Here is a 12,876-nt window from a genome sequence, read left to right on the forward strand (position 1 = left end):
TTTGTTTGTCTCCTTTTAAGATATTTGACAGGACAAAGTTATTGGCTAGATAATTCCTTTATTGGGATGGATTTGAGGTTGTATCTTGGTGATCTCTGAGCAATATTTTTGACTAGGAGACTAGACAAGCTTTTGCTAGTTGATCTAGAACAGTGTAATAATGAATTCTGCCGACTTGAAGACTCTGACATGTGTCTGAATCAAATGTACTTTCATGTCTTCCAGGTACAGGGTGCTTGAGCTAGCATCAAACATACTAATTAAAGAAGAGATACTAAGTAAAAATGACCAGTTGTCAAATCAGGTGGTTGTCCAGTTGCTGCCTTTTATGGTTATTACTAATAATGATATAGAGTCTCCTGATACAAAAATTGCTATACATTTGTCAAAATCAGGAATTTGTTCTCTGCATCCTCTGTTAAGAGGCTGGAAAGAAGGTAAGAAAGTCAGTTGTTAAAGTCACTGTTAAATGTCCATTTCTGTTCTACAAGGCTTTTTTCCCCCTGACTTTTTGCTGTTCTGTTCTTAAAAGCTGTTTTGCTTTAATCAAATACAGAGGTAATTTTGTGTATTCCTTTGAGGCCATGTCTGAAAGTTATAACTCAAGCTGGCCTGGAACAACTTTATAAAGCAGGTATCTATTTTATAAAGAAGATAAGAAAATTCCAAATTGGATTAAAAATAAAGATAAGAAGCAAGTCTTTGTAGAGAGCTAGTAAATGTCTTACTTTTTCCCAATACTTTATGTAGATGGCAGTGATAGAGGATTCAAATTTTTTTTCTTTTACAGCTCTTGAAAATGTTATTAGAAGCAGAAAATCAACAGAAATAATTGGTGTAGGGAACCAGAAGATGGTTCAGTTGCTGGGCAGCAATTTAAACTCAGGAGACCGCTCCTCGGTGTTGAAGCTGGTATGTGTGCCGCTCCTCCTGTCTTCGTCCTCCTCATGCTTATTAGGCACCCACTTCTGTTCTACATGGCTTTTCTGAATTTTTGCTGTTGTTCCATTCTTATACCCTGTTTTGCTTTAAACAAATACAAAAGTAATTTTGTGTATTCCTTTGGGGCCATAGCTGAGAGTTAGAGCTCAAGCCGGCCTGGAACTCACTGTGTAGCCAAGGATGAACTTATGATCTTCCTGCCTTAGTCTCCCAAGTGCTGGGATTATAAGCTTGTATAAGACACCTGTGACTAACTTGGCATGTTGTACGGATTATCTGAAGTCCTTAATATTTTATATCATTTTTGGACTAGTAAGAATACTTTCTTCCTTTTAATCTCATTTTTCCTATTTAAATTTAAATTTTTCCTATTTATATTTAAAATATCAAAGTCTTTTCGTTGTTAACATAGCAAAATGAAATTAAAAGAAAATAGTAAACCTTTTAATGGTATTAGGTATCTGATTTATTGATTTTTTTGTTGCTTGTAATTTTAGGTCTATGGGTTAAATGCATTAACTTGTCAAGTCTGTTTATGTTCATTATAATTTCTAAGAGTTTGTATAATGGCTTAGTAGTCAGTGTTTACTGATTTTAAAAGGCTTTCTGTCATCTCACTTTATATATGATACCCAGGTAGGCCTGAGATAGAAGACTGACTAACTAGTAATAAATATGCTTATTTCTCAAGGTTGAAGATTTAGTATGTGCTGGAGAAAAGGAGTCCTACAACCTGAATCAGAAAGTGGCATTTCACGTGATTGTGTCTGTGCTTATCTCTTGCTGTTCATCCTTCAGAGAAACCTGCTTCCCATATGCTTTAAGAGTGTTCAGTTTATTGCAGAAAAAAATAAAGAAGCTCAAAAGCATCATTACTGCTGTGGTAAGGAGTGCAGTGTCTGCAGGAAACTGAATGTTGGGAAAAATAACACTGTGGCCTGATAGCCACAGCAAAACCAAAGCCCAGAAGCTGCGCAGTCTGGCTCTAGCTGGGGAAGTGGGAAGCGCTGGTCGGAATGGTAGCCACGGTGTCAAGACAAAGCACTCTCATGCTTTTGCAGGAAGTTTGCTTGAATCACAGGGTTCTGAGGTTGGAGGATTTTCTGTCATAACTGACTCTTTTACTGTTTTTATAATAATCCAAGTTCCCTTCCTATCTACTCTGGTGACTCACTTCCACACAAAACTTGTTCTAGTATTTATTGAAAGAATATCCTATATATTTAAAACATTGAGTATTCCAGTGGGTCTAGATGTCTCTGGCCCTCTGTTGTCCCTGACAGTGTTACTAAAGTTCCTAGTGCCCCATTTTGAGGTAGCAAGCTTGTTTTAATATCTGCTGTTTGCATCAGTATTTTCCTTTTATTTATCTTCTAAACTTCAAAGGGCTGCTCATTACAGGATTTGCTAAGAGAATTACACTTCATATTTATGTATACTCAGGAGTTTTATAAATTTTAGTTGTAGCCATTGTTAAAATTAGTATGCTTCTTTAAACTTTAAAAAGTGGCTCAAGTAGCCCCTCTTGGATGTCCAACTGTCTTTTTTTTTTTTTTTTTTTTTATGGTGCAGGCACTGGAGCTGTGCTTGTCCTGGGGGCTAGCAGTATAGAGCGGTTGTGTCTTATTCACTGTAGTCAGCAGGTTGTTTCACATTACTCTATTGCTCCCTTTCCGAGGACTGAGTATCTTTTCAGCTGCAGCAATGTGTCCATACACACACACACACACACACACACACAATCAGTGTGACACTCCCTACTAGAATGTACACATCCGTTGCAGTCACAGAGCACCTGTTTGGAACTACCCTGAGGATGAGCTAGTTTCCGTTTCCATTCCTGTTTCAGGAAATCCCCTCAGAGTGGCACCTGGAACTGATGTTGAACAGAGGCTTGCCGGAGGAACTGTGGGTGCACTACGTGCAGCAGGTCCAGAGTGCGCAGAAGGTTGCCATGGAGGACGCCGTTTTACTTGTATTTTCCCTGAAATGTTTTATTTTTGCACTCAAGGCTCCAAAATCTTTTCCTACAGGTAAGGCACGGCCATGAGTCTTTAATGTGTATGGCACTGCGTTCTTAATGCCATACATGGTTCACCTTCACTTGAACAACGAGCGAGAGCATGCTCATATAGAATTGCCCATTGCTTCTCTTTGTCACCATGCACCATGTCCCCTCAGGTGCCATGTGGTGGAATCCCGAGCAGCTGGATGAAGATGGCAGACACTACCTGCACCTGCTCATTGGTATCTTTGAAATGCTGCTGGAGGTTTCTGACGCCATGCATTTCAGGGTTCTGATGAGGCTTATAATGAAGGTACTTGGCTCGCTCCTCACGGGCATTTCTGTTGTCGGTAGTGTAGGTTATTTTATTACTAAAGTCTAATAGTAAAGTATATTTTACAGCAGCGAACAGTGTGCGCTGATAATCATGCCCTCTAGAGCAGTCTAGTACTCAGAGCCAGACAGCATGTGGGATATAGACTAGCACTGCAGCATCCCTATTGATGAGCTGTTGTGTTTAAAAATCAAAACAACTCAGTCTGCTTGTGTTTTAAATATCATTTATAGATGAATAAACTGGCTGAGTCTTCACAGGTGATATTCAGGAGATTCAGAGTCACTCACGAAACTTCTGTGGGCTTTATTGCCTCTTCTCTGCAAGCAGTGTGTTCTTGTCCTTGTCTGACTGACTCTGTGGCTTTCAGCATTGTCACCATCTCTCACTCCTTCGAGAGCTTTTAGTGAAGCCTCCCTTTAGTTAATGCACCTGTCTTTTTTTGTTTGGTATTTTCAAGTGCAAAGTTGTAGTGAGGCTTCTTGAATGTCATTCTGCAGTGACATCCTTTCTAACAGGTTAAAGTTCGGAATATTGAAGAAGTGATTCATCAGATCACTCCTGTGTGGTTACTGTACAGTAGTAAAAAGATCTCGGGACAGCATATCTGAGTAAGAACTAGACTTCACTCACTTTGTTTTGCTTTCTTTTGATTAGGTACATCTACAAGATGTTCTTCAGTTGTTCAAGTTCTTTTGCGTTTTGTGGACCTATGGTTCTAGCCTTTCAAATCCACTTAACTGCACTGTGAAATCAGAGCTGCAGACTCAAGCTCTATACATAGGCTCTGTGATGCTTTCTTCTCAGAATACACAGTATAAACAAAAGCTGGCATCCACTGCATCTCCAGGTAATGCCACATTTAACTTCTTAATTAGTACATTATAGACATCGTACACTGTGAGGAGGTATAGCATGTAATCTTGCACCTGATTGTATAGAGATAACATAATTTATTAAAATAGTTGATTCTATAGAGGAGATGGTGACAAGGATAAAGGCACTTGCCACCAAGCCTTATGATTTAAATTTAATCCCAGTCCCTACATAGTTAAAGGAGAAAACTAACCCCTCAAAGTTGTCCTCCGACCTCTGCACTCAGTCAGTGATGATTGCACCCCCACTACATATAGAAACAGAAAATATCCTTGTTTTTATTTATTTATTAAAAATATAATTTAAAAATTAAGAAAAAGAGCCAGGTGGCACATGGTGACAGTAGATTTTCTGGGCTCATTTGTATGCTTTGAGGAAACATGGCCCAAATTTTTCTGAAATAATTAGGCAATGAACAGTCTTCAGAAGAAGGAGTCTGAGAGGGAAACTTTGTGCGTGTGTGATGGCTAGGATGGGGATAGTGCTAGAGATGGTAGCCGGGCCAGATGCATGCTATGCAACTGACCTGTGTTCCCAGCCCTACAAGGAACCTGTCGCTGTGTCCCTTTGCCACTATTTAAGTTTTGCTCACTGACACATTATTTCCCTTTGGTATTAGTGGTGATGTCTCTGCTCCTCAGTCTGGGCAGCCCTATCAAAGAAGTCCGCAGAGCTGCTGTTCAGTGTCTCCAGGCCCTCAGCGGAGTAGCCTCAAAGTTTCAGCTGGTGATCAGTCACCTCGTTCCTAAGGCAGAGGAGATCACTTCAGATGCTACCTACGTGGTTCAGGTAGACCACTGTCAAAGCAGGTTGAGATGTGAGGGCCTATGGAACAGGAGCAGCTTTCTCTTCCTGTACCTTGTAGGAATTGTGGGGAGACTAATCCACTAACTTAAAAATTTACATCAGCAACTACAGGCTTTTGATCCTTTTTTTTAAAGGTCATAGACTGTGTTTCGATTCTGCTGTTCTTTTCTTGCATGAAAGAGTAATGTTGAACCTTTCATAATGAGCAAGCTTTTGGATACTGATATTCTTTCTAGGTGGGACTTTATTGAAGAGAAATTAAAAAGGTGTAAGAAATGTCACTGCATTTGGAAAAGAATCTTCCATTAGAATGTTTAGTCCTGAAAGTTTGTTTTCCCTTAATACAATTTTCTTTCTTTCTGGTATCCTAGGATTTGGCTACACTATTTGATGAACTACAGAATGAAGAGAAACAGAAATCACATCATAAGTTGTCTGAAATCCTGAGAACCTTTCTTCATTATGTGTATGGCTGCCCATCTTACATTGCAAAAGACTTGATGAAAGTATTTCAAGATGTGAACAGTGAGGTAGGAGAGATTTTCACAGAATGTATGGACTGTGTGTGCCGTGTGACCTGGGGAGTAACTGTCATGTATGAGGAAGCAACCAAGTGCTCCCAGGGGAAAATGTTCTTCATAAGTTGAAAGGAAGAATTACAGAGAAAAGAAGGATACAGGCTGCAAAAAGCACATTTCAGAAATGTCCATTCACTTTAAAATTATGTGTTATCTTGTATCAGCTTTATTTCAGATAGGTTTTGATTTGTGTCCATTTTTCAAGGAGAAATCCTCTACAAAGAAAACATATTTGTAGTCTCTGAAACTGGAACTTTTTCCTTCCTTATAAAATATATGGCTTTATGAATTTTTCTGGAAGGAAAAGCACAGGCTACCTTATGTCCTAGGAAGCCTGTGATTTGAAGGAAGTGTCTGTTCTGGCTAGTGGACTTTTAAGTTCCTTATTTACTCTGCCTCAAATGCCCATCTTTCCCATTGCTCTCGACTGACCACAAGTATTCAGAGAATTAAAATGGGTACAATGGAATATAAATTAATTGATTATATACTCAATTTTATCAATTATCAGTCCTGAGTTGTCACTGGGGACATTTACAAGTTGACAAAACTTCTTGTATAAAGGAGTGAATAAGAATATGGTCCATACTCCTGTCTGTGAGGTTCATGTCTTCTGGTTCAACCAGGTTCAAATTGGAAATGTTTGGGAGAAAAATTATGTTTATAGTAAACAGGCAGGGTTTTTTTTCTTGTCCTTATTTCCTAAAAAACACAGCATTATTACTGTAATTAACTTAGAGGTAAGTTTTGGAAAGCTGTGCTAGATTATGTGCTCACATTATGCCGTGTTCTATAAGGAGCTTGAGTATACAGGCTTTTGTTTAAGGAGTGGGTTAGAGGCAGTACTCTAGATATCAAGAAACAACTCTTGAGTGTGTGGACCATCTTTCTTTGCAGCTTCTCAGATCTGCCACTTTTAGGAAAGCAGCCACAGAGAGTATGCAGACATAATTATGGCTGTTGTAAATGAAAGTTTAAAAAGACTTTAAAAGAAAGTTTAAAAAGACTTTAAAAGAGTTTAAAAAGACATCACTGACTTTGTTAGATAAGCCATGATTTGCTGACCTATGATTTAGATTACTGAAGCCTTGGCTTTATATTAATATAATATAATATAACCTTCATATAGTATGAATTCACTTGAGTTCATATTAGTCATATCAAACTGGAAATGATGGTTGAGGGAAATGCAATGCTTTAGCAAATGCTGAACTGTTGATTTACTCATATTTTAGGTCATATTTTCTGTCCTCATAATCACAGTGTCTTTTAAAGAACTGTCAGGTGAACAGACCTGAGCAAAGCAAGAGTCTAACAACCTTCTTTCTGTGTCTTTAGATGGTGCTTGTCCAGCTGCTGCCTATGGTAGAACAGCTCCTAGAGAAGGTGGAGAAGGAACCCACAGCTGTCCTGAAAGATGAGGCCATTGTTTTGCTTCTCATTCTGGGAAAATACAATGAGTATTCAGCTTCACTTTTACAAAAAGACCCAAAGAGTCTGGACCTGTTCATAAAGGCTATGCACACAACAAAGGAGCTTCACCCAGGAATGCCAACCGTTCAGATTACTGCTCTTGAAAAGGTCAGTGGCTTCCTTTAGAAACCCAAGCTTAATCAAGCATGAAGACAGTTGTAAGTTAGTAGTAGGTTGAACCTGCTTTTAAAAGCACAGGTATATTTTACCTACTGTACAAAAGTTGCATGCAGGCCATTAGAAAGAATTGCATTTAAAACCTGGTGAGATGGCTCCACAGGTAAACATGCTTGCCAGGCAAACTCGACAACTTGAGTGATTCCCCAGAACCTACAGTGAGAATGATTCCCAAAAGGTCTTCTCTTAGCTCCACCTGTGCATATGCATGCATTGCAACACACAATAGTAAGAAATACCCCTCCCTTTTTTTAAGCATTGAATTTTAAATGGAAAAATGAAGCACAGTTGTATTGAAGTTTGTTTTCTGACTCTGGGTTTTTCTGCTCCTAGATTACAAAGCCATTTTTTGCAGCTATATCAGATGGAACGGTTCAGCAGAAGCTTTTGTGTGTGTTGTTTGACTTGTTAGTGAACTGCAAAAACTCACAATGTGTTCAGATGGTTGGCAGTGTTTTTAAAGGGGTAAGTTGCAAACTTTGTAATTTGTGCATGTTTAGTCTTTCCAGTTGACAAAGTATATAACCTGCATTTTAAAGTGTTCCTTTGGGGTCAGATTTCATCATTAACAAGACTCATAGGAAATTGTGTACTAGAGAGGTTCAGAACCCAAATCTTCTGTCTTCAGTATGTATGTAACAATAAGATTAATAAAGTTGGAGCTAGAGAGATGGCTTCAGTCATTGAGAGTACTTGTTGCTCTTCCAGAGGAGGACCTGGGTTTGATTCCCAGTACCCACGTTGCTGCTCCCAAGGCTCTGTAACTCAAGTTCCAGAGTATCCAGCATCCTCTTCTGGCTTGCACAGACACCAGGCATGAAGGTGGCATACAAGCAAAGCACCCATACACATAAAATAGTTAACTTTAATGATGAAAAATCTAGTATACAGATTTAGCTTTCAGTCTTTAACAGCTTTTTCTTCTCTTTTTTCTTTGCAGAAGAAAGTATTCTAAAGCAAGTCTAAAACATTTCATTTCCATCCTTGTGCACTTTTTACCTTTTCACCTTTTCAAAATGACCATTGTCTAACATAACTACAATGCACCTGAAAAAATTGATAGTAATTACTTGATATCATTTACTACTCAGCCCATAGTTGTATTTTAATGAATATCTCACAAATATATTTTACAGTTATTTTCTTTGAATTGAATCCAAATATTTACTTGCAGTTTCAAAACTTTTGAAAAAAGAAAAAGAGATTTCTTGATTCTACCCCATATCTAAAGAATCTCTTGGGCTGTGAATCTGTTAATCTTTCCCAGTTGGTGAGGATATATCTGCTTTGGCATGTGGAGCCAGAAGGTTTTCCACACTGAAGGGTGAATGGAATTGTGAGATGCTGTGTTAGAGAAGTGGTACCATACCATACTCAGAAGTAGAAGCCTATAACATAGACCAGAATCCCCTAGAAGCAAGTATGTGCTGGCAGGAGGGTTCAGCTAGAGTGAACCTTCAAGCTAAATTCATGTCTGCGAGTGTGGTGTTGGCTTCGGTTGGAACCCTTATTCCTCCTGCTTTTTTTCTAAAGTAACATCAGATAGGGAGAGGGCAAGGCAGCTGTAGACCCAGGATGCCATTCTAGCTCTAGTTAAAGAGTTTGACCCTTTTTATGGGACAAACTCTGCTTTTTTTTATTTGTAAGGAAATAGGGATAATTAAAATCATGGAGGATAATATTTTAACAGACTTTAAATACAATGATAATTTAATTCTGTTAAATTGAGATCCAGCCTAAAAGAGACATTTCTTTCATATGACATTCTTTCATATGATAATTTCATAAGACATTTAAGAGATTGTAAAAAGGAGCATGTTATTCTAAATTAGTCTCTTTCCATCTCAGTAAACAGTAGACTTAGCCAGGCGGTGGTGGCGCACGCTTTTAATCCCAGCACTTGGGAGACAGAGGCAGCTGGATTTCTGAGTTAGAGGCCGGCCTGGTCTACAGAGTGAGTTCCAGGACAGCCAGGGCTACACAGAGAAACCCTGTCTCGAAAAACAAAAAACAAACAAACAAAAAAAACAAAAAACCAGTAGACTTAGTGTGCACATGAAATATTTGCAAGCCATAGGTTGATGCACACCTTAATTCCACCACTTGGAAGGTGAGGCAGGAGGATCACACGTTCAAGGCCAGCCTGGGCTTCATACTGAGGCCCTATCTCTAAAAATCCAAAGCCAGACAAACCAAAGAAGACATATTTTCAAACATGTTACGTCAGCTAAAGATAAGCTTGGCCTTGGTTGTAAGACAAGTGTAGTTAGTATGTATGTATTTCTGTACTTTGTGACAGGGAGTAAGTACCATAGGAATCTGTTCAATGTTATACTTGAGAACATCATGAATAATGCATAGGATGTCATTTTAGTATTTGTATTGGGGATTGGGCAGACTTCAAGTGGCATAATGACATAAGTGTGGACTGAAATGCTTTCATTGACCTGTGCAATCATATTTATTGCAGCTATGTTTATTTATCTATCTATCTATTGGTTGATGGGCTTCCTCTGTGAACTCCTGGCTGTCCTGGAACTCACAGTGCAGACCAGGCTGGCCTTGAACTCAGAGTCCACCTGCCTCTGCCTCCGGAGTGCTGGGATAAAAGGTGTATGTCACCCCAACCCAACTCTCTTGTTTTATTTTAATGTTGATAGTTTATAGTTACAACTATTGCTGTAATCTTGTTCCAGTGAATTCTCACAAGCCATTATTTCAACATTTCAGATTTCTGTCGATGCTGAACAAATCAGAATAGAACTGGAGCCACGAGATAAAGCTAAAGCTTTGGGTACAGTTCAGCAAACAAGAAGGCAGAAAATGCAACAGAAGTAAGAGCTTTGAACACACCAAGGGGTCTGGTCTTGTTCCTCAGGCTCAGGCTATAGTTGTGGTTTCTAGATATTCACCAGTTTTGCATAAACAGGTGTAATAGTGTTTGCATTGTCAACTCTGTTTCCTAGAAAGTCACAAGATGTCGAATCTGTCCAAGAAGTGGAGGGCCCTTACTGGCAAAGAGTAACTCTCATCCTGGAGTTGTTGCAGCACAAAAAGAAGCTCAAATGCCCTCAGATACTGATTCCAACTCTCTTTAATTTGCTGTCAAGGTAATAGCACTTGGATTTGGTCCTTAAGACAATAGGGTGTTAAAAATTTGCTTGTGTTGATTTATCATTGTCTTTTGGGGATACTTTTCTTGTTCAGATCATCTGTCCAATAAAGGAAGTTAAACTACTGTAGTTGAAATACCAAAGACTGGGTTCAATAACCATTACGGATTTCCTAAGCTGACTTCTTCCTGGGTCGTGTAGTAGCTGACCTCATCGATCTACCAGCTTTTCTACTAACTTCCAGTGTCATTCTTTAGCCACTGTCACTTGTATTTTAAGGATGCTGTGTGACACCTGCATTATTTTAGTTTTAAATTATTAGAAAACATAGCTTAGAGTTTGCCACTGAACCGAGGAGTCTGTTGTCATTAATAAAGTACAGTGATTCTCTACATTGTCAGGAGATTGCAAGCAGGTTAGTGGGAAGTATATAATTTGTGGAAAGAAATCGTATGATGTACTTGGCTGTTTGAGAAACAAAACTAGAGTTAGAAATCTATTAGACTATGCTTAATAATAGTGTTTTCTTTGTTCCTTATTGAATAGGTTTTGAACAGTAGACATTAATATGACTGTATTAACTTCTAAATTCCTAATCATTTCTCTCCTGGTGCTCTTGAAGGTGTTTAGAACCTTCGTCATCAGAGCAGGGGAACATGGAGTACACTAAGCAGTTAATTCTGAGTTGTTTGCTCAACATCTGCCAAAAACTCTCCCCAGACGGTGGCAGAATACCTAAAGGTATGTGCTTGGTGGACGGGAAGGGCAGAAAATGATCTGCTTTGCACATGAGTATATCAGCCACTCAGACCTTCTCCTTCCCTCCACTGTAGATATTGTGGATGAGGAGAAGTTCAATGTGGAGCTCATAGTGCAGTGCATCCGCCTCTCGGAGATGCCGCAGACTCACCACCATGCCCTGCTACTTTTGGGTACTGTTGCTGGAATATTTCCGGTAAGTGAAAGATTTAAGACTTGAGTGGCTGTTTCAGGTTGGCTTCTTAAATGCATTGATGTGTACTGACTTAAACTCATTAGGCAGAGGGTTAGGGGGCAGTGGTAGAGCTTTTGCCTGGCAAATGTTAGACCAAGTGTGATTCCCAGTGTTAGGAAAGAAAGAAGAAGCTTCAGTTAGTAAATTAAAAATAATAGTAACTTTTCTCACTGGAATGTGATGAAGCTTCAGCTGGTGTGGTTAGCTCTTCATACATCATCTGATACCCAGTAACTCTCCAGGAAGACTAGCTTGCCAATCCCCAGAAGATACTAAACAAGACACACACAAAATTATCATTTATCTCATGGAAGTGACATCCGTCCAGTAGTAGAACTCCTAGCCATTGTAGTGGATGCAAAGGCTGTCTTGTCATTTTGATATCACAGTCCCCCAGTCTTGGATACTGCCACCTTCATGTTTATCTGTTTTCTTTTGTATGTTGACCATTTGTATGTTTGGAAACTTGAGATCCCACCCTCACCCCCACCCCCCCGCCTTTCATTTTTTATTGGTCTGTTGTGAATTTCACATCATGTACCTACTCCCACTTATCTTCCAGTCCCTTGTACTCACCCTCCAGCCTTGCAACCAAAAGGAGAAGAAAAAAAACTCACAAAAGCTCATTGTGGAAGCTATAATGTGTCCCTTTTGTCTGCACTTCTTTGCTGGCAAATGTTCATTGCAATGACGGATTGGTGAGGTCTGAGGCCTCTAGTTTATGCTACACTGTCAATACTGGATCCTCACTGGGACTCCTCTGAGATATCTTGTTGTTGGCCTGTATCATGGAGATCCAGTAGTTCTGAAAATGTAGCACTGGCCCCTTCATACACTCTGACAGTTTATTAATGGGGTAGATGTTGGGTGGACCAATTCAGAGACTTGGATCTGGGGCTGAGAGGTATCTAAGCTGGTCAGCCCACCAGTTCTCTCGCTTCCACACCATCAGGGAGAACTCTCCTGCCCTGCCCCGGCTGACCCATCCATGGCTGCCTCATGCGTGGGAGATCTGCCCATTTTATTATACTTTTTTTTTTTTTTTGCTTGTTTTTATTTCTGGTGGGGTAGGGCATTGACCTTAAGGCCTTGTGCATGCTAAGCAGGCGCTCTGCTGTTGAACTATAGCTCTAGTCCCAGCCCTTTGCCTGTTCTTGAGGAGGGATAGTTCTAATTTTTTATTGATTTTTAAAATAACTCTTTGGTATTTGAAAGATAAAATGGTGATAATTGTACTTTATTTCAGGATAAAGTTCTTCACAACATCATGTCTATTTTCACATTCATGGGAGCCAATGTCATGCGTCTAGATGATGCTTATAGTTTTCAAGTTATTAGCAAGACAGTGAAAATGGTCATTCCAGCACTTATTCAGGTAAGCTGTCTGCATACCACCATCATTGTTAGTTACTGTATTTAATTTGTGCACTTTTCATGTAAATGCCAGTTTGGAAGCACTCAGATTCCTCTTTGTCCAGAACTTTACAGTGGTGAAGCCAACAAATGGGCATACAAATTAACCACATATTCTGGTACTACCATCAAATATGTTAAATCTGGTTTCACTGAACTATAGT

At 39.4% G+C, this 12,876-nt stretch overlaps 1 protein-coding gene across 1 annotated transcript in view; it reads left to right on the plus strand.

The window, feature by feature from the left end:
• Positions 1–12,876, plus strand: part of Heatr1 (HEAT repeat containing 1) — a 42,715-nt gene that overhangs the window by 14,300 nt on the left and 15,539 nt on the right. The window contains exons 15-29 of the mRNA XM_031358057.1: positions 226–437; positions 791–912; positions 1,634–1,825; positions 2,792–2,975; positions 3,124–3,260; positions 3,939–4,131; positions 4,777–4,946; positions 5,336–5,494; positions 6,881–7,123; positions 7,526–7,657; positions 9,923–10,026; positions 10,159–10,302; positions 10,928–11,046; positions 11,139–11,260; positions 12,546–12,674. Coding sequence (XP_031213917.1) covers positions 226–437; positions 791–912; positions 1,634–1,825; positions 2,792–2,975; positions 3,124–3,260; positions 3,939–4,131; positions 4,777–4,946; positions 5,336–5,494; positions 6,881–7,123; positions 7,526–7,657; positions 9,923–10,026; positions 10,159–10,302; positions 10,928–11,046; positions 11,139–11,260; positions 12,546–12,674 — 2,362 coding nt within the window. The remainder of the gene's footprint in view (positions 1–225; positions 438–790; positions 913–1,633; positions 1,826–2,791; positions 2,976–3,123; positions 3,261–3,938; positions 4,132–4,776; positions 4,947–5,335; positions 5,495–6,880; positions 7,124–7,525; positions 7,658–9,922; positions 10,027–10,158; positions 10,303–10,927; positions 11,047–11,138; positions 11,261–12,545; positions 12,675–12,876) is intronic.

The sequence above is a fragment of the Mastomys coucha genome, unplaced genomic scaffold (assembly GCF_008632895.1).
Source record: "Mastomys coucha isolate ucsf_1 unplaced genomic scaffold, UCSF_Mcou_1 pScaffold7, whole genome shotgun sequence".
NCBI classification, from domain to species: Eukaryota; Metazoa; Chordata; class Mammalia; order Rodentia; family Muridae; genus Mastomys; species Mastomys coucha.